Here is a 19,927-nt window from a genome sequence, read left to right as displayed (position 1 = left end):
CATGGGAATAATCTGACCTAACCTTCATTTTAAATGGATAGTTCTGACTGCGTGTGGAGAATATATGGGGAAAGAAGGACCCACGAATGGACAACATTTAGGAAAATAATTCGTTAGCCCAAGGGAGGACCATGTTGACATGGTCCAAGGGATTAGGATGGCAGCAACATAGATGGTGGGGCTTCCTCAGTGGCTCAGTGATTCCTTAGAATCTGCCTGCAGCGCAGAAGATGCAGGTTCAGTACCTTGTTTGGAGAGATTCCCCTGGATAAGGAAATGGCAACCCACTCCAGCATTCTTGCCTGGAGAATTCCATGGAGAGAGGAGCCTGGCAGGCTATAGTCCATGAGATTGCAAAGAGTCAGACATGGCTTAGAGATTTAACAACAACAGCAATGAAGGTAATAAGAAATAGTCTACTCTAGCCATATTTTAAACAGGGCAGGATTTGCTGATGGATTTGGACCTGAGAATTTTGATGAACGGTGATGTTAAGATGGACAGTACTGGGACAGAAACCTACTTTGAGGGAGGCATTGAGGTGAAAACCAAGTTTGATTTTTCAGTGTTAAGTGTTAGAGGACTGTAATATACCCAAGTGGAAATTGGAGTAGGCAGTGTAAATCTCTGAGAATAAAAGCCATGGTACTAAATAAACTAAGGGGGAAAAAAAAGTATTTCAAGAAGGATGGAGTGGTTAACTGTGTCAAATGTGGCTTAGAGATCAAGAAAAATGATGATGGAACACTGACCATTGATTCAGCCAATTAGATGTCATCAGTACCCTTGCCTGGAAAATCATGCATTGGAGAAGGAAATGGCAACCCACTCCAGTGTTCTTGCCTGGAGAATCCCAGGGACGGGGGAAGCCTAGTGGGCTGCTGTCTGTGGGGTCGCACAGAGTCGGACACAACTGAAGCGACTTAGCAGCAGCAGCAGCAGCAGCAGTAACCTTGATAAGAGGGGCAGCAATGATGTAGTGGGGACAGAAGTCTGCACTGAGAGAAAATGGAACATGAGGGACATTTGGAGGGGGGTTTCCATAAAAGAAATGAGAAAAATGCTGAATTTTGATATTTTGAATATATGAATTGTGTAAACTTCTCTACAAACATAAGATACCTCATCATATGTTTGAAGACCTTGAAACAAATTTTATATATAATCATTCAATAAATATGGTTGCTGTTACTATCTTATATTGATTTCACTGTACTAATACATTTTTCATAGATTGTTTTGTGCATAAAAATATACTCTATGTTGAAATATGGTCACTTTCTTCTAAAGAATTTCTAAAATAATTACAAGTTAAAAATATGCATAAATCAAATTTCAGCATACTCATAGCTGGTAACAATATTGTATTGCTTTAAGTATTTTCATATATTATTAAGTAACTAGAAGAATAATACTTGAATATTTGATATTAACTTTAAATGTAGCTAAGTTGTTCTGAGATGTTCTGAATCTGATGACATGTGCAATGTTAGATTCAGCTGACTGTTTAAAACTTTATTTTCTTCATTTTAGCATATTTAATACCAGATTACCTTATCATCTTCTCCTTAACCATAATTGGCTGATCCTACTCTTCAGGGATAAAAATAAGGATCTATTAGTTGCCCTGAGGAAAATCTCAAGTCCCAAAGTACTCCTTTTTCCCATCTCCACACAGAAGAAGCAGGATTTTCAACATCTGAACTTAATGATTTGCATGGAAAACTAAATTATGTGTCAAAGGGAAAAAAATATATCAATTTTTCAATCATGGGAAGGGGGTGCAGATAGGCAAGCAAGAGCACCAGTGTAGCACAAAGTGGAATTTATTTTAAACCTGCCCTCAAAGGGCTGCCCTCAAATCTCACTGTGCTCAGAGTGATGCTGATTGCTGATGCTGATTGCTCCATCCCACTTGCAGTTCAGCCTTCCCAAGATTTCTGATTCATGGATCAGCCTTGAATTACCAACCTTCTGTCTCAAGAGCAGGGTTTTCCCATATAAAGGAGACCGACTCACCATAGCTTGTGTCAAATACTGGCTAATAACCTCACTCAGTCATTTGACACCTTGGAGAAGGAAGTGAAACTTTCATCACCTGGATTTTCTTTTAAGAAAGTTGATTACATAGTTCATGCAGTTCATTAATCCTAGTTTATTTGGTTCTGTGTTGGTGATAACCGGAGAAGGTGATGGCACCCCACTCCAGTACTCTTGCCTGGAAAATCCCATGGATGGAGGAGCCTGGTAGGCTGCAGTCCATGGGGTCGCAGAGTCGGACACGACTGAGCAACTTCACTTTCACTTTTCACTTTCATGCATTGGAGAAGGAAATGGCAACCCACTCCAATGTTCTTGCCTGGAGAATCCCAGGGATGGGGGAGCCTGGTGGGCTGCCGTCTATGGGGTCACACAGAGTCAGACACGACTGAAGTGACTTAGCAGCAGCAGCAGCAGCAGATAACAGTCCATTTAAAAGAGGCTACGTAATGCTGACATTAAGCAGCAAGCCATCCCCGAGCAGCACATGGCAGGTGCCAGGTTAGCTTTCCACATTTCTATAGAAGTGACTGAGGAGACGATGAGTGCAAAGAGATTGAATGTGTGCATCGCATATACAGCATGAACAGAGGCACCATTGTGTCAGCTTTCCACACCCCTAGAAAGGCCAGGACAAGGGTGAAAGGTGTTTTATAAGACTGTTTATAATGTATACAAAGCATTTAAAGAGCATCTGCATGTAGTAACTGTTCAGTAAGTAGTAATTATTTTATTAGCTATTAAATCTAAATTCCATAACCTAAAAAAAAATCAAAGTTTGATTTGAATGTTTTAATCAAATAGCATTATTGCAATAGCAAATTTTAAAACGATCTATAAAATTGATGTTTTTACTTTCTAGTGTCTCCCTTTTTGCTATGCATTTATGAAGACATGTAAAAACAAAATAGACACATTTATCAAAGATTTAATTTATATTTGGTAGATGAAATATTCAACAACCATATAAAAGACTGACTCACTTTCAACTATTTTCAGAGTTTCTCAAGGGACTTGCTTATTTCACCTATTAATTTTACGAAAATGCATTCACGCATACTTCTCTTGTGTTCACAACTGAAAATTTTTTTGCGTCAAGTGATGGGTAAGCTGTGTTTAACTTGGGTTTCTGTGCAAGTAGGACACTGTCTCAACTTACACTCAAAGTAGAATATGAGCTCAAAAATTGTTTTTTAATTAGAAGAGTAAAATAATACATCTGTATTCTCTTTAGAGCCATGAATTCATAATTTGCTTTCATTCAGCATGTTAAAAATCTTGACTAACAATGCCTTTTCCATGCATCTTCAGAATTCTCTTGCTGATTAATTTTTTTTTAAGACTGTGAGAATCAGAAGCATTCTTAATAATATCCAGGTGTTTGACTGATTCTCTGATCATAGATATTTAAATTTCTTTGCCTTCTGTCTTTACTCAGTTGCCTTTCTTTCATTTCCGATTTCTAGCTGCAACTACGCTTCCCCAGATTCCTCAAACCTATGCATTCAACTAGATGCAAACAGATAAGAAGTGACCAGGGTCTCAAGAAAGAAACATTTTAGCAAAAAGTGTGATTTGTTTATGTAACGCTAAACTTCTTTTTGCTACCTCTGAGAAGACTGTTTGTTTTCTTTTTTCTTTTTCTATTTGGGAGGAGAGGGGGACTGATTTAAAAATTAAAAGCCGCAAACATTAACATCCCGAGAGATTTTACTTAAAAATCTACAATTCTAGCTTCTTTTGAAAAGATCACGATTAGTAACCCTGGAACCAAAGCCATACAACTGATAACAAAGAGGTGCAGTCGTCCCTAAAACAGGGCACTTGCTTTCCAGTCTGTGGCAGCATCACCCGTTTCTGCATTTGTGGAGTCTTTGCCAATTGTAATTTTTGCTCAGGCGTGATCTACTGTGTCTACCAATTTAAGATTAGAAATCAATCCTTGTGAAAGAATAGCTAATCTATCCAGATCTGTTTAAATTTTCATCCTCTATATGTAGTAACTGGAGAAGGAAATGGCCACCCACTCCAGTATTCTTGCCTGGAAAAATCACATGGACAGAGGAGCCTGGTGAGCTGTAGGCCTTGGGGTGGCCAAGAGTCAGCCACTGCTTAGTAACTGAACATGTATAGTAATTGAGTGAACTGTAGATAACTAGATTTTTTTTTGTAGTTTGAGCATTTTTCCATAGGTTCAATATTCTTGCAAATAATGTGTTAAATTGCGATTTCATTCAATTTTCTTTATTCAGTTCCACCCTAACTTCAGCTTCTTAGAGAATGAAACATCTGCTTTCTAACCTAGGGCCATTTTCTTTGCATATTTCAAGAATAATTAATGTTTGTATTTTTTTTTCTATTTACAGACTGTACAGAAAATATCTAGATCTTTAGATAACAACAATTGGCATAGCTTTACCATAAGCAAAATTATCTCAAGACAAAACAAAAATGTAGTTGAGTGCCCTCATTTTGTAGCTAAAAAATATATTACACTGTGGGACTGGGAAATTCTCCATGCTGTTCAGTAGTATTTTACAATCAACACCTCTCCCCTTTTCAGGATATCGAATCCCTAACAGGAGGGCTGACTGGTTCTAAGGGGGCTGATCCACCGGTAAGTTAGATTCTTCATTAAATTTAACTATTGACAAATTGAATTATGTACATACCAGATAATCAGGATTACTTGTTTATAAGTAGTTGTACAGGTAACTTTTTGGAATAGGTTCTTTACAAACTTTATAGCTATTGTAATAACTAATATAAAAATCTGAACTTGCTTCAAGGTGTCATTTGGTCTTTTTAAAAGTTTTAATAATTCATAAAATTCATCCCTTTATTGACTCTAAAAATAAGAATGAAAGCTTCATCAGAATGTATAAACACCTTACATCCTACTAATGCGCTACAACAAAAGTTAAAACATTTTGAAACTTGAGAGTTTATTGTTTCAAATAAGTGTATGATTTTGGTTGCGATATACTTTCTTGTTACTGAGGGGAAAAATTTTTTTTTCTGGCCAATTTTTTCACAGTGTTGATTCTTGATATCAGTTTCTTTCCTACTTTATGTAGGAAACACACGAAAATTTTAGATTATTATTTTTAGACAATAACAAGAGATTGATAGTCTGGTATTGGAACACTGTAGTCTTTTCTGTGATGTCTGATCTCAGAAAAAACATTCAGTAAAGTAACATTGCTGTGATTTCACGCTTCAGGCACAAACATAAGTTCATGGCACTATCTCAAGTGATAAAATTCAGTGTATTTCAACAGATAGCCAATGTATAAATTTTTTTTAATCACTGCTTCCTTTTCTCTTAGCTCTGTGAGGTTTAATGTGAAACAGAATACTGTTATCAATTTTTAGCTATACTTCATCTAGGCATCTACCTGAAGTCCACAATTACATTTAGAAATCACTGAAGTGTTAAAGAAAACTAATTGTAGCTTCTTCTCTCCTGCCTTACTGTCATGTATCTCATGATGCTGTCTAATCTGTATCAAATTCCTCCTAAAGTAGGCTACACTACGTATTTAGTCCATTCCTGTCCTTTTAGGTTCATTGTCTGAATTTATGCAGAAAGAACAATGTATTTTCTTCAGATAGCTGCTTATATTTAGTCCCTGAACCTATTATACTGAAGCATAAGAAAAGATGAAATGCAAGTCAGCCCAGCAAGTATATTTTACAAGATTTTTGGCCAGTCCTATATGCAAGTAGTATAGGTCACTGCTCATGTGATGTAATTTCACCCTACTGTTTGGCATTGTGTTTGTGCATAGCATTCCCCTTTTATTAGAAGAATAAGTCCATTCCCTTTAAAATACCTCCCCTCACCGTTCACTGATTCCTGAAAGAATTCTGCAATTAGAGATAAGTTGGTTTTAAGAGGATTTGTCTCTTGTTCAAAAATAAACAAAATACCTCTCTTCTCCATGTAGCCATAAAACTCTTACCTGCTATTTTCATGTTAAAATAAGTTAATCATATCCTTTCAAGAAGGCAGATTTCAAAACATGGAGGATTGAGTCAGCATTAAAGCCTTATTATTAAAAGAAGCCACTGTAGGCAAAAGGTCTCAGAAAGGAAAGTTGATGTCCTGAAGGCAAACTTAACCAGCTTCATTTCCAAGAACTAAAGTGAAGTGAATATGTGTCTGTGTTTTATACTACACACTTTGTCTTTTGTTTGGACATAATTTATACTATCATAAGAACAGAGGTTCTCTCTTGGCATCTCCTACCATGAAGATGCGTTTATTTTATAACATTTTTTAGAGTGGAAATTCATCACACAAATGTCGGAGTATTTAAGAGCTCAGACAATCTAGGGTGTTAACAGTGTACATATATTTACTGTTTCCCATTGTTAAAGAGATATCCAAAGCATATTACCAAGAGCTATGTAATAAAATCACTTTTTAATATTCTATATAGCTTATAAAAGTAGTCCAGATATGAAGGTGAAATGGTTATAATGTCTACAGTTGCTTCAGGCATTTAAGACTTTGAATTAAGATACTGTTTCTGCACCCAGATTAGAAAGCTGAAAGTCAGATTAAATCATACATAACCTAAGTGCATTTGAAGTTTCATATTACTTTTTTCTTTCTTTAAAAAGGGTCTTTACATTAGATTATCTAAATATTATTATTCATTATCTATTTCTAAAGTTATGTATTTTTAATAAATGTTTACAGTGTATTACTAAAGCCATTCTGCATTGAAATTTACATTGGTAAGAAATTCAAGGTCTTATAATTTTTGTTCATTGAACAGAGTAATATAAAGTGTTGAATGAATGGGCTCTCACAGGAATGCATAGCTGTGGAGTAATAGCTTTACCAGTGTAATAGAAATACCAGATACATCTTTAAGTATGTGTATTTAAAGCTTGAAAAATTTTCTGTGAATAGATATAAATGTTATTTCTGAAGCATTAAAAAAGAGAATGTTGCATTTTTTCAGATAGCAAGCATATGTAAAAATTTTTGTCAAATTTGCAAATGTGTTTATACATTTGCATATCTGATAAGAATTAATTTGTATAAATCTAGGAATTTAGTTTGCATTGATATTTTTAACTCTAAATGTTAAGGAGGTATTTTGAAAATTCCAGTAGCCTCAGTTGTAATTCTAATAATGAAAGGGAGACTGGCTCATTCATTATTTTCAGGGGACAAGTCAAGATGTTTTATAATGGTTTTCTTCTGAAAAGAATTTCAGAAAGTATGGTTTTAAATTCATAAACTAGACAACCATTGTTGCTTCATATAGAGCTTACAGATTTTTCTAAACCACACAATTCTTAGACAAAATGTCTTCTATCATTGAGAAAAACATTGCCTATCATGTTAATTTAAAATTATCTTTGAAAAATTGTGTCAATGATATTTTATATTCTGCATATATTTTTCATTCACAAAAATTAGACCACAGATTAACCTCTAGTGTTAGCACATTGCATATATTCACATATAGACATAAGTAAACTTTTTAACAGTATAAAATCTGCCTGCAACATGGGAGAGACAGGTTTGATCCCTGGGTTGGGAAGATCTCCTGAAGAAGGGAATGACTACCCAGTCCTGGATTCTTGGGGCTTCTGTTATAGCTCAGATGGTAAAGAATCTGCCTGCAATGTAGGAGACCCAAGTTCAATCCCTCGGTCAGGAAGATCGCCTGGAGGAGAAGGGAACGGCAACCCACTCTAGTCTTCTTCCATGGATAGAGGAGCCTGGCAGGCTACAGTCCATGGGGTTACAAAGAGTCAGACGTGCTGCTGCTGCTGCTAAGTTGCTTCAGTCATGTCCAACTCTGTGCGACGCCATGGACAGCAGCCCACCAGGCTCCTCTGTCCGCGGGATTCTCCAGGCAAGAACACTGGAGTGGGTTGCCATTTCCTCCTCCCAGTCAGACATGGCTGAGTGACACACCAGTATAAAATAAAGGGAAGAAAAATAGATCACTAAAATGTCATTATTAAATTAGTGCTTTTTAAATACACCATTTCACCATAGCGTTTTCAATTTTAAATATTAGCATTATTAAAAGTGAAAAACTTGTGAAATGTTAGATGTCAGGGAAGTCTCACATTAGCAAGCTGTCAGGCCGTCAAGCCAGCCGATAGGAAGGCCAGGGTAAGGTCTAAACAACTCGGTTTCTGATGGCCGGGGGGATTTTGATGCTGAAAAGCAGGTACAAAGCATAAACAGTTCCAACTGCTACACCAGCTGAACCTTGTATCTGGAGAGCTGTGGCTATTCAGGACCATGCGGAATCAGCAGTGTGACAGATATCTGTCTTGTTTTGAGCCCACTAGCCAGCGATGCAGAGGTTTTGGCCAACCGTTGGCCCGAAAGCCAGATTTGCCCCACACTGCTCGCTACGTCTACGTCTGCAGGGGGGATTTAGTAGCTAAGCTTTGGCCACAAAAGTTAAGTTCAGTGATACAGAGCTAAGCAGACTAATGTACACAGTGAGAGGAGTTTCTTTTTGTCATTTGGTTTAAGAAATGTTCTTACTATTTATATGCTGATATAAACCAGCTATTCCCTTTCTTATTGTTTCTGATTATTTTTAAGAGTTAATATGGACAAAATCTAAGAAGGAATAATGTGAGAGAAACCCTAGATAGACTATATGAAACAAATTTCTGAGCACACTAGTCAAATGTCAAAGTGTCCTGATAGTTCAGAGTGCTGTGATCAGTGTTTGAATTAAGTCCACATCATTGCCTCACCCAGGACTTTCAGCAAGAGTGCTACTGGGGCTATTCAGCTCATCCCTCAGTTTCTTTCTATTTGTTACCTTGGCATAAGATCTATAAATTTGCTTCCTACACAACTTAGTGTTTAATTTTTCTAAGCTTCCTTTATTCAAACGCTACTGCTTCTCTATTTCTAGAGTATGGTGAATAAGTGACTATCCATCTAATCTGTATCCTTCGCTTGATATGCACACTGTCCTGAACATTCTCCAGCTGTATTAATTTTTTTCCCACTGTGGAACCAGAATTGTGCATTCCATATTCTTGTACTTTCTGTTCTCTTTTTAATGGTCTTCCTGATGGTTCTCAGCAATTTGAGTAAATATGCCACAGAACTTAAAACCAATTCATTTTCCTGAGGGTGCTGTTTAGATCAGGTTATATATTTTTCAAATTGTAAATAGCATTAAAATTTTAAAGTCTCCAAACTGACTTTGATTATTCAAAAAATACCAATGTTCTAATCACTTGCTTCAAAAGATAAGGCAATGCAAAATGTGAGTTTGAATTGTGATTAATTTAATTTCTTTTACCTTGAGCATTCTATTGCTTTATTACTTACTTTCATTGTCCTATTTGTTTAGACAGAATTCAGTGTATATTTGAGTGTATGCTGTGTGCTAGATGTTTACTTAGATTTTGGAAACACTGTGGGAAACAATTCACAGTTTCTTTTTTCAGCATCTTATAGTTAAAGAGACAAGTTGGTAAAATAATTACAATGTAATGTAAGTACAGGTTGAAATGAAAGTAAGTAAGACGATCATGTAATCCAAGTTGTGAGTAAGAGGTGGCTGGAGGATCAAAGAAGGCAAATAAAAGAAAACAAAGTCCAATTGTAGAATGCGTTGAAGCTTGCCAACTGAAAAAAGTCGAGAGTGGAATTTTAAATAAGGAAATATTATATGTGTAAGTGAAAAATTAGAGAATAGAGAGGCTGGTGTATGAAATAAGCTGGAGGATGGTAGGTGGTGATAAAATAGAAGGTAAAAGATAACACAGGGCAAGAGGAAGCAATTCCATGGGAAACATTGAGCTCTGTACTAAAGAACATGAGGACCCATTAAAGTCTTTAAATAGGAGAGTCACTTCATCAGCTCTGTCCTTTAGAAACATTTTTCTGGCTCTACTGAAGAGAGATTTAGAGAAAAGCTGAAGCAAGAAAACCATTTAAAGAGGCTCTTACAGTCCTCCCAAGGACAGATGATAAAAATCATCATGGTGACTTTTTTTGGTCTTGTCCTAGTACATTATAAAACTAATTGAGGCAATATCTCAGGGGAAAGTCAACATTTTATTTTGTTAAAACATTAAATTTTTAGTTTGAGCCTATCAATTGACAGTGAGAATGGAGGGGAATAAACTGATTCATGAGCTATTAAGGACTTGATGAACACACAGGAACAGGTGGTTGTTTGGAGGGAGGAGAATAAAACTTATTGAAAAGTTCAGGCTGATTTTGAACTTTCTAATTTGGCAATTTAGTGAATAAAGGTACCATACGTAGAGACTAGAATCCTACCAGGTGGAGCATTTCTGGAGAGGGGATACTGAGTTCAGTTTTTGATACATCAAATTGAGGTGTCAGAGTTGGGAATAGATGAATGATTTTGGAATTTAAAGGTCAGATATTATTTATAGTCATTGATTTGAACATGTAGAATAGTTAGAATAGTTGAATAGAATAGAATGTGAAATAGTTGACACATTTGGAGCTGATGAAATCTCTCCAAAAAATGTATTTTTTTGTTTTTTGAATTAATAACCAAAATTCAACTTTTTTAAAATTTATTTTTAATTGGAGGAAAATTGCTTTACAATGATGTGTTGGTTTCTAGCATACAGCAATTCAAATCAGTCATAATAATATATTTGTCCCCTGCATCTTGAGCCTCCCTCCCCTCCCCCACCCCACCCCTCTAGGTCATCACAGAGTGTCAGGCTGGGCTCCCTGTGATATAGCCCCTTCTCAGGAGTTGTCTGTTTTCCACATGGTGATGTATATATGTCAATGCTTCTTTCTCAAGTCCAACCCTCTCCTTCCCTCACTGTGTCCACAAGTACATTCTCTACATCTGTATCATCATTCCTTCCTTGCAGATAGGTTCATTCGTACTTAAAAAATGTATTCTTAATGAGAAGATAAGAGAATTCAGAAAAAGCCCTGAGTAAGAAAAGTATTTAAAGGTCAGAGGAAAGGTAAAGGTAAGAGGAAGAGTATGCTTCAAAAAAGAAAAAAAAAAACAAGGATGATTATAAGGAAAGAATACCAGAAAAATGAGCAGTTATACATGCCAAGGTCACAAGAGGATGGTGAAAAGGATTTTTAGCAGATTCATGATGTTGAGAGTTCAAGAAGAGAGTGCCCCCATTGAAATTTAGCAATAAGAGGATAAAGGGTGGTCTGCTATGTAGTTGCTAAATCTTGTCCAACTCTTCTTCTCTTCTTGTCCAACCCCATAGACTGTAGCCACCAGGCCCCCCGTCCATAGGATTTCCCAAGCAAGAATACTAAAGTGGGTTGCCATATCCTTTTCTAGGGGATCTTCGTGACCCAGGAATCAAATCTCTTAATCCTGCATTGGCAGGAGGATTCTTTACTCCTGAGACACCAGGGGAGCCCAAAAGGTGTTCTAGGTGAGAGTAAGTGTAGTGGAGTAATTCAAGTAGAATCTAATTCATTTCCAAGGCAAACCATTCAATATCACGGTAATCCAAGTCTATGCCCCGACCAGTAATACTGAAGAAGCTGAGGTTGAACGGTTCTATGAAGACTTAAAAGACCTTTTAGAACTAACACCCAAAAAAGATGTCCTTTTCATTATAGGGGACTGGAATGCAAAAGTAGGAAGTCAAGAAACACCTGGAGGAACAGGCAAATTTGGCTTTGGAGTACCGAATGAAGCTGGGCAAAGACTATAATAGAGTTTTGCCAAGAGAACACACTGGTCATAGCAAACACCCTCTTCCAACAACACAAGAGAATACTCTACATAAGGACATTACCAGATGGTCAACACCAAAATCAGATTGATTATATTCTTTGCCGCCAAAGATGGAGAAGCTCTACATAGTCAGCAAAAACAAGACCAGGAGCTGACTGTGGCTCAGATCATGAACTCCTTATTGCCAAATTCAGACTTAAATTGAAGAAAGTAGGGAAAACCACTGGACCATTCAGGTATGACCTAAATCAAATCCCTTATGATTATACAGTGGAAGTGCGTAATAGATTTAAGGGACTAGATCTGATAGAGTGCCTGATGAACTATGGATGGAAGTTCATGGCATTGTACAGGAGACAGAGATCAAGACCATCCCCAAGAAAAAGAGATGCAAAAAGTCAATATGGGTGTCTGAGGAGGCCTTACAAATAGCTGTGAAAAGAAGAGAAGCGAAAGCAAACGAGAAAAGGAAAGATATAGCATCTCAATGCAGAGTTCCAAAGAATAACACGGAGAAATAAGAAAGCCTTCCTCAGTGATCAGTGCAAAGAAATAGAGGAAAACAAGAGAATGGGAAAGACTAGATATCTCTTCAGGAAAATTAGAGATACTAAAGGAACATTTCATGCAAAAATGGGCTCAATAAAGGGCAGAAATGGTATGGACCTAACAGAAGCAGAAGATATTAAGAAGAGGTGGCAAGAATACACAGAAGAACTCTATAAAAAAATCTTCATAACCCAGATAATCACAATTGTGTGATCACTCACCTAGAGCCAGACATCCTGGAATGTGAAGTCAAGTGGGCCTTAGAAAGCATCACTATGAACAAAGCTAGCAGAGGTGATGGAATTCGAGTTGAGCTATTTCAAATCCTAAAAGATGATGCTATGAAAGTGCTGTACTCAATATTTCAGCAAATTTGGAAAATCAGCAGTGGCCACAGGACTGGAAAAGGTCCGTTTTCATTCCAATCACAAAGAAAGGCAATGCCAAAGAATGCTCAAACAACCGCACAGTTGCACTCATCTCACATGCTAGTAAAGTAATGCTCAAAATTCTCCAAGCCAGGCTTCAACAGTATGTGAATAATGAACTTTCAGATGTTCAAGCTGGACTTAGAAAAGGCAGAGGAACCCAAGATCAAATTGCCAACATCCGCTGGATCATTGATAAAGCAAGAGAGTTCTAGGAAAACATCTATTTCTGCTTTATCGACTATGCCAAAGCCTTTGAATGTGTGGATCACAATAAACTGTGGAAAATTCTGAAAGAGACGGGAATACCAGCCACCTGACCTGCCTCTTAAGAAGCTTGTATGCAGGTCAGGAAGCAACATTTAGAACTGGACATGGCCAGGTGTGATGCATGGCACAGGCTGCTTGGGGCTGGTGTGCTGTGATGACCCTGAGGGATGATTTGGGGAGGCAAGTGGGAGGAGGGATTAGGATGGGAACACATGTACACCTGTGGCAGATTCATGTCAATGTATGGCAAAACCAATACAATGTTGCAAAGTAAAAAAAAAGTACTGGACATGGAACAACAGACTGGTTCCAAATAGGAAAAGGAGTACGTCAAGGCTGTATATTGTCACCCTGCTTATTTAAGTTCTATGCAGAGTACATCATGAGAAACGCTGGGCTGGAAGAAGCACAAGCTGGAATCAAGATAGCCGGGAGAAATATCAATAACCTCAGATATGCAGATGACACCACCCTTATGGAGGAAAGTGAAGAACTAAAGATCCTCTTGATGAAAATGAAAGAGGAGAGTGAAAAAGTTGGCTTAAAGCTCAACATTCAGGAAATCAAGATCATGGCATCCAGTCCCATCACTTCATGGGAAGTAGATGGGGAACCAGTGGCTGACTTTATTTTGGGGGCTCCAAAATCACTGCAGATGGTGACTACAGCCATGAAATTAAAAGATGCTTACTCCTTGGAAGGAAAATTATGACCAACCTAGACAGCATATTCAAAAACAGAGATATTACTTTGTTAACAAAAGTCCATCTAGTCAAGACTGTGATTTTTCCAGTAGTCATGTGTGAATGTGAGAGTTGGACTATAAAGAAAGCTGAGTACCAAATTATCGATGCTTTTGAACTGTGGTCCTGGACAAGACTCTTGAGAGTCCCTTGGACTGAAAGGGGATCCAACCAGTCCATCCTAAAGGAGATCAGTCCTGGGTGTTCTTTGGAAGGACTATTGTTGAAACTTAAACTCCAATACTTTGGCCTTCTGATGCAAATTTCTGACTCGTTTGAAAAGACCCTGATGCTGGGAAAGATTGAGGGCAGGAGGAGAAGGGGACGACAGAGGATGAGATGGCTGGATGGCATCACTGATCGATGCACATGAGTTTGAGTGAACTCCGGGAGTTGGTGATGGACAGGGAGGCCTGGTGTGCTGCGGTTCATGAGGTCGCAAAGAGTTGGACACAACTGAGCAAGTGAACTGAACTGAACAACAGGAAGATAAGAATTAGATTCTGCTATTAAGGAAATAATTGCAAAGAGTTTAATTATGAAGGAAGTGAAAAGAAATAATAGCCAACATTAGAGGTGAGCTTGAGAAATTGTTTTAAGCAGAGAAAATTTGAGTGTGTTGAAACCTATGGAAAGCTCATAGAAAGCTAAAAGAATTTACTGAGGCAAGAGAAATTAATAGGTCACTGGATGAAGCAGAATAAGATGGACTTCAGGGCATGTTATATAGAAAGAGCATTATCAGTTCAAATGTGAAATAAGGGTAGAAAAAATTATGGAAACTGATGCAAACATTTTGGGGGGGGGAGGGGGCGCTCTTATAAAGCTGAGATAGTTTCCATTGAATGGCTTCTATTTTCCCCACAAAATAAAAAAGAGCTAATTAGCTGACAGTGGTGGCGAGATTTTGAGTTAAGGTAGCTCAAGAATGTAGAGAAGATATATTTAGCCTTTATGGATTGCAGAAGAACTGTGCAAACCATAGATGGATTAGTGGAAAGTGTTAGGGTCTACTTGTCGTAGGCAGTGAATTTGTACTGGTTATAAATGTGTAAATAAAGCTGTGTTTGCTTTTGCTTCAACAGTGCTCTGTAGCTCAGGTATGGGACAGGGGAATGCCTGCAGTCATTTTGATTTCAGGTTGTTGTTCTGACAGGCAATTACTGTGGAAGACCAATCAAGCAAGGGAATTGAAAACATTAGCAAGAATATCATACAGTCTAAGCTGAGTAAGAATTGCAGTGAATATAGGAAAGGATCTCAATAAGTTGAAAATCCAGTACAGTGAGTGTAAGACATTACAAGAGAGTAGGATGCTTGACTTAAGCACTGTAAGACCAAAACATTCCCAGGTGCTGGTAAGATCCAGGTCGTGGTCATGGAAACGGATGAAGTATAGAGGGCATGAAGTTCATTGGAACTGATGACATCAAGGAACTGAGAAGCCAGTTTGATGGATTATTTATGTGGACCCTGCAATCTTTTTTACCCATATTTACTCCCTTGATAATCCTAACCTATTTTACAGTTTAAGTGCCATCTAGACACTGATAATTGAGTAATTTACATCTCTAGACTGATCACTTCCCTGAACTTCAGACTTGTATAATCCAACTAAATATTTGACATACCTATTTTTACTTCCAGTAGAAACTTAAAGCATAATGGATTAAAAACTGAGCTTCTGGTCTTCTCTGCCAGTTTCCACAAATCTGCATTTTACCCCTAAAAATTAATGTCTATTAATTAGAGTCATCCTGTAGGTTTATCTTCATAATTTATTCATAATTTAACCAATTTTCACCACCCCTATGAAATTATTGCCCTGGTCTGAATCGCCATACTTTCTCATATATCCTTTCTCAACGAACCAAGCAGGATAAATTTCTTAGAATATGTCAACTCGTGTCACATTAGGGCTTAAATCGTTGTTGGCTTCCCATCAACATAAAATCCCCAAAGCCCATGGAGTGGCTTCTAAGACCCTTCATGACTTCTTTCCTTACGATGTCTCTAGGAACTGAAGTCGTCGCTTCCTTTCCATAGTTTATTCCACTTTGACGGCACTAACAGTTGTCTAGCCCTTTACAAGGGCATGCTGTTGCCATTATTGCTTCTGCTTACCGTGATGTTTCCACAGATACCTGCTGGGCCTACTCCCTCACTTTCTGATTCTTTTCTCTGCTTTTATGTGCTTATTGTTTGTTTTCTTGCTGGGAGAAATACCAATCACCTCAGATATGCAGATGACACCACCCTTATGGCAGAAAGTGAAGAGGAGCTAAAAAGCCTCTTGATGAAAGTGAAAGAGGAGAGTGAAACAGTTGGCTTAAAGCTCAACATTCAGAAAACAAAGATCATGGCATCCGGTCCCATCACTTCATGGCAAATAGATGGGGAAACAGTGGAAACAGTGTCAGACTTTATTTTGGGGGGCTCCAAAATCACTGCAGATGCTGACTGCAGCCATGAAATTAAAAGATGCTTACTCCTTGGAAGAAAAGTTATGACCAACCTAGATAGCATATTGAAAAGCAGAGACATTACTTTGCCAACAAAGGTCCGTCTAGTCAAGGCTATGGTTTTCCAGTGGTCATATATGGATGTGAGAGTTGGACTGTGAAGAAAGCTGAGTGCCGAAGAATTGATGCTTTTGAACTATGGTGTTGGAGAAGACTCTTGAGAGTCCCTTGGACTGCAAGGAGATCTCACCAGTCCATCCTAAAGGAGATCAGTCCTGGGTGTTCATCGGAGGGACTGATGTTGAAGCTGAACCTCCAGTACTTTGGCCACCTTGTGCAAAGAGTTGACTCATTGGAAAAGACCCTGATGCTGGGACGGATTGGGGGCAGGAGGAGAAGGGGACTAGGACTCAAGGATAACTTCCAATATTGACCACTGGGAAACAATAGCAATGCCAAAGCATAAGGATACATTTGGATACTGAATATCTTATTTGTCTCATTTAATATCACTAAATATAATCCCTTTGAAAGCAGAAATTTATGTCTGGTTTGTAACTATACACTCCAATGAAGAAATGAATGAAGAAGAATCTAGTAGGTCTTCAGACAGAATTAATGTGAACCAGTTATTGAAAAATTTCTATAAATAAGAAAGTAAAATAAAAGAAATGGAACTTTCATTGTTGGTTTACAGTTATACTTAGGGCCTCAGAGCATAGTATCCTTGGTGGTATCTCCACATTGTATGGAGTAGTGCCAGACGTACTCATCATACATGCGTGCTCAGTCACTAAGTCATGTCCGACTCTTCATGACCCCATAGACTGTAGCCCACCAGGCTCCTCTGTCCATAGGATTTCCCAGGCAAGAATGCTGGAGTAGGTTGCCATTTCTTTCCCCAGATCTTCCTGACCCAAGGATGTAACCCAGGTCTCCTGCTTTGTAGGCAGTTTCTTTACCACTGAGCCACCAGGAAGACCATATTCACCATGGACTTGTTAATAATTGCAGTAATGTCAGTACTATTACTGTGAATCACCAACTTTAGCCTCTCTAAGTGGTGACCAGATGGGACTTATTAGCAGAATTTCACCTGGTAAGAATTGGTGCAGAGTTTTAACTCTCATGATGAAGAGAAGAGTGTGCTTCTCCTAAGCCAAATAAGAATGGACCCAGAGCAGTGACTCGTGGAAGAAAGCAGTGCTATCTCTGTTAGGATATTTATTCAGCAGCTACATCAGCAGGCAATTCCATGGGATAAGGCAAGGGGAAAAAAAATTAATGTGTATCCCTTAGAGTTCGGAGATACACATAACAACTGAATCAGATGTTTGCTTCCTCTATGCAAATATGGATAAGGGATAGGAAAGAAAGGAGTCAATAACTTCATTTTAATTATTTAATTTATTAATATTTTAGCTAGTCAAAATAGGTACTTAAGCTATTAGTGTCATAAATACGTAGCAACAATAATGAAAGCTCATATGCAGGGATTTTATCATGAGAGAAATGTAATGATACCAGAAGATTTACATGTTAGGTATTTTCCTGTTTATTAATGCTTTATTGACTAGACCAATTTAAATATATGTATTTCAACACTAATGAATTAGAGGGTACCTTTGAACATGGTTTCCTGTATTCAAAAATTTGAATCATCTTAAATATGAAAAGGAACAAAAAAGATATGAATTATAGACTAACATCCAAAAGTTGCATTAGAATAACACTGAATGTGGAGGCATTTTTTTGAGATCTCTCAGAACAGTGCTTCAGTGGTGTTTTAATAGGATAAGAGACATTTTAGAAATGGTTTTTTTATTACAGGTGAAGTTATATGAGAAGCTGAGAGTAATAAAACAACTTGTTAGAAATAAGGGTCATGTAACTTGCTATTACTTTCTAATCAATCTATAAAAATAAAGATATAGTACTTGAAATTTAGGCAAAAGGGGGCAATATGATATATTAAGCAAAAGCAATATGTTAATGAAAAAGGACATAGTAAAATAAATTAGGAACTTGCATTATTACAAAGATATATTATCTTTGTTAATAATAAAACGTTAAACTATATTTAATATGTACTCAGTTTTCTGATCATATAAAGCTTAATATTTTCATTTTCTTATTTAGTTCCTTAAAAGCTATATAATAATTCTGTCAAAAATAGTAATATAATTTCAATTATAGATATTGTACTTATGTTATTTTCCTAGTTGCTTTTCTCTTTCTCTTTATTTTTATTATACATGAATTTATTTATATGTGTATATTTATATATGCATATGTGTGTATAAACATACATATATATATATATACATTTTAATATATATTTCACCCTACAAAAAATGGGATCTTTTTTTAGTTTCTTGACTAAACAAGGGGCTGGTTTCTAATTAGACTGTTCTTATCCAACATAATAAAAGGGAACTATTTTTATTCTTGATCAAAGATGCTTATAATTTAGGATGTTTATCTGAAAAGACAGATGGATGAATACAGCTTTATACATGTAACTGCTCATTAAAATGTGAAAAATATAAAATAAAAATAAAGTTTTATTTAGGAAACATATTTGTAATGCCTATTATGTGTGTAATACTATTCTGGGCACTTGAGAAGAAATGAAAGATACCAATTAAGCTCTATAGATTTTTGTACTTTAACTGGTTAGCAGTTGTTTCTTTTTAAAACATGATTGATAAGTATAAAAATGGTACATAGATAAATAATTGCTTTTCTTTTAAATGGAAAGAACCATGGTAAGTGTGTTCGGGGGGATTTTATTTTTATTTTTTGTAAGACTTATTTTGAGAGGTAAATGTTGAACCAAATCTTGAAGATCTAATTTGCATTTAATTAAAACCTTTATTTTGGATGGAAGGAATTAAGAGTCTGTCTTTCTCTTGTATCCAAAAATAGTTCAATTCTAAAGACTTCAGCAACTCATAAAACTTACTACTGCAACTTATATGCATTATATCAGTTTAAATGTAATTACTGAAGCTTAGAATATAAGATTTAAGGGGTCTGGGGTATTTTTAAAGTATACATGTTTTTATTTTTTAGGAAACCCCAGACACCCTCCATGTGCCTGTGCAGCTTAATGGCTAAACACCTGTTCAGCCTCAACGAGATTAGGCTTTGGGCCAAGGGTTGTTTGGCTATTCTCTAACAGAAGAGGCACGACTGCAGACAGTGAAAGTGCAAGTCACTAGGTCGTGTCTCTTTGTGACCTCATGGCCTGTAGTCCATGGAATTCTCCAGGCCAGAATACTGGAGTGGGTAGCCTTTCCCTTCTCCAGGGGATCTTCCCAAGCCAGGAATCAAATTGGGGTCTCCTGCATTACAGGTGGATTCTTTACCAACTGAGCTATCAGGGAAGCCCATGACTGCACGCAGCTGGCTTTCTTAAAAGGAGGTATTGTGGGCCATTCCAGATAACCTGAGACAATAGGATTTGCACACATTTAGGTCGGCTGCTGCTGCTTTCCCAGGGATCCCAGTGAGGTGATATTCCACCTCCTCTGGCAGAATGAGAAATGAGCTCGTTTTCTGAGGATTTGCCCTTTTCTACCATTCAGTGCAGTTCAGTTCAGTCACTCAGTTGTGTCCGACTTTGCAACCCCATGAATCGCAGCACGGCAGGCCTCCCTGTGCATCACCAACTCCCAGAGTTCACTCAGACTCACATCCATTGAGTCGGT

General features: G+C 37.3%; 1 protein-coding gene across 16 annotated transcripts in view; it reads left to right on the top strand.

The window, feature by feature from the left end:
- Positions 1-19,927, top strand: part of PPFIA2 (PTPRF interacting protein alpha 2) — a 509,064-nt gene that overhangs the window by 105,261 nt on the left and 383,876 nt on the right. For 12 of the 16 annotated variants that reach the window (XM_060412493.1, XM_027967176.3, XM_012174007.5 and 9 more), the window contains exon 3: positions 4,604-4,657. The exons of the other annotated variants lie outside the window; for them this stretch is intronic. In XM_060412493.1, the coding sequence (XP_060268476.1) occupies positions 4,604-4,657 (54 nt within the window). The remainder of the gene's footprint in view (positions 1-4,603; positions 4,658-19,927) is intronic. 16 annotated transcript variants of the gene reach the window in all.

The sequence above is a fragment of the Ovis aries genome, chromosome 3 (genome assembly GCF_016772045.2).
Source record: "Ovis aries strain OAR_USU_Benz2616 breed Rambouillet chromosome 3, ARS-UI_Ramb_v3.0, whole genome shotgun sequence".
In the NCBI taxonomy this organism is placed as follows: domain Eukaryota; kingdom Metazoa; phylum Chordata; class Mammalia; order Artiodactyla; family Bovidae; genus Ovis; species Ovis aries.
Note: the sequence above shows the minus strand (reverse complement) of the source record. Positions and strands in the feature narration are given on the sequence as shown.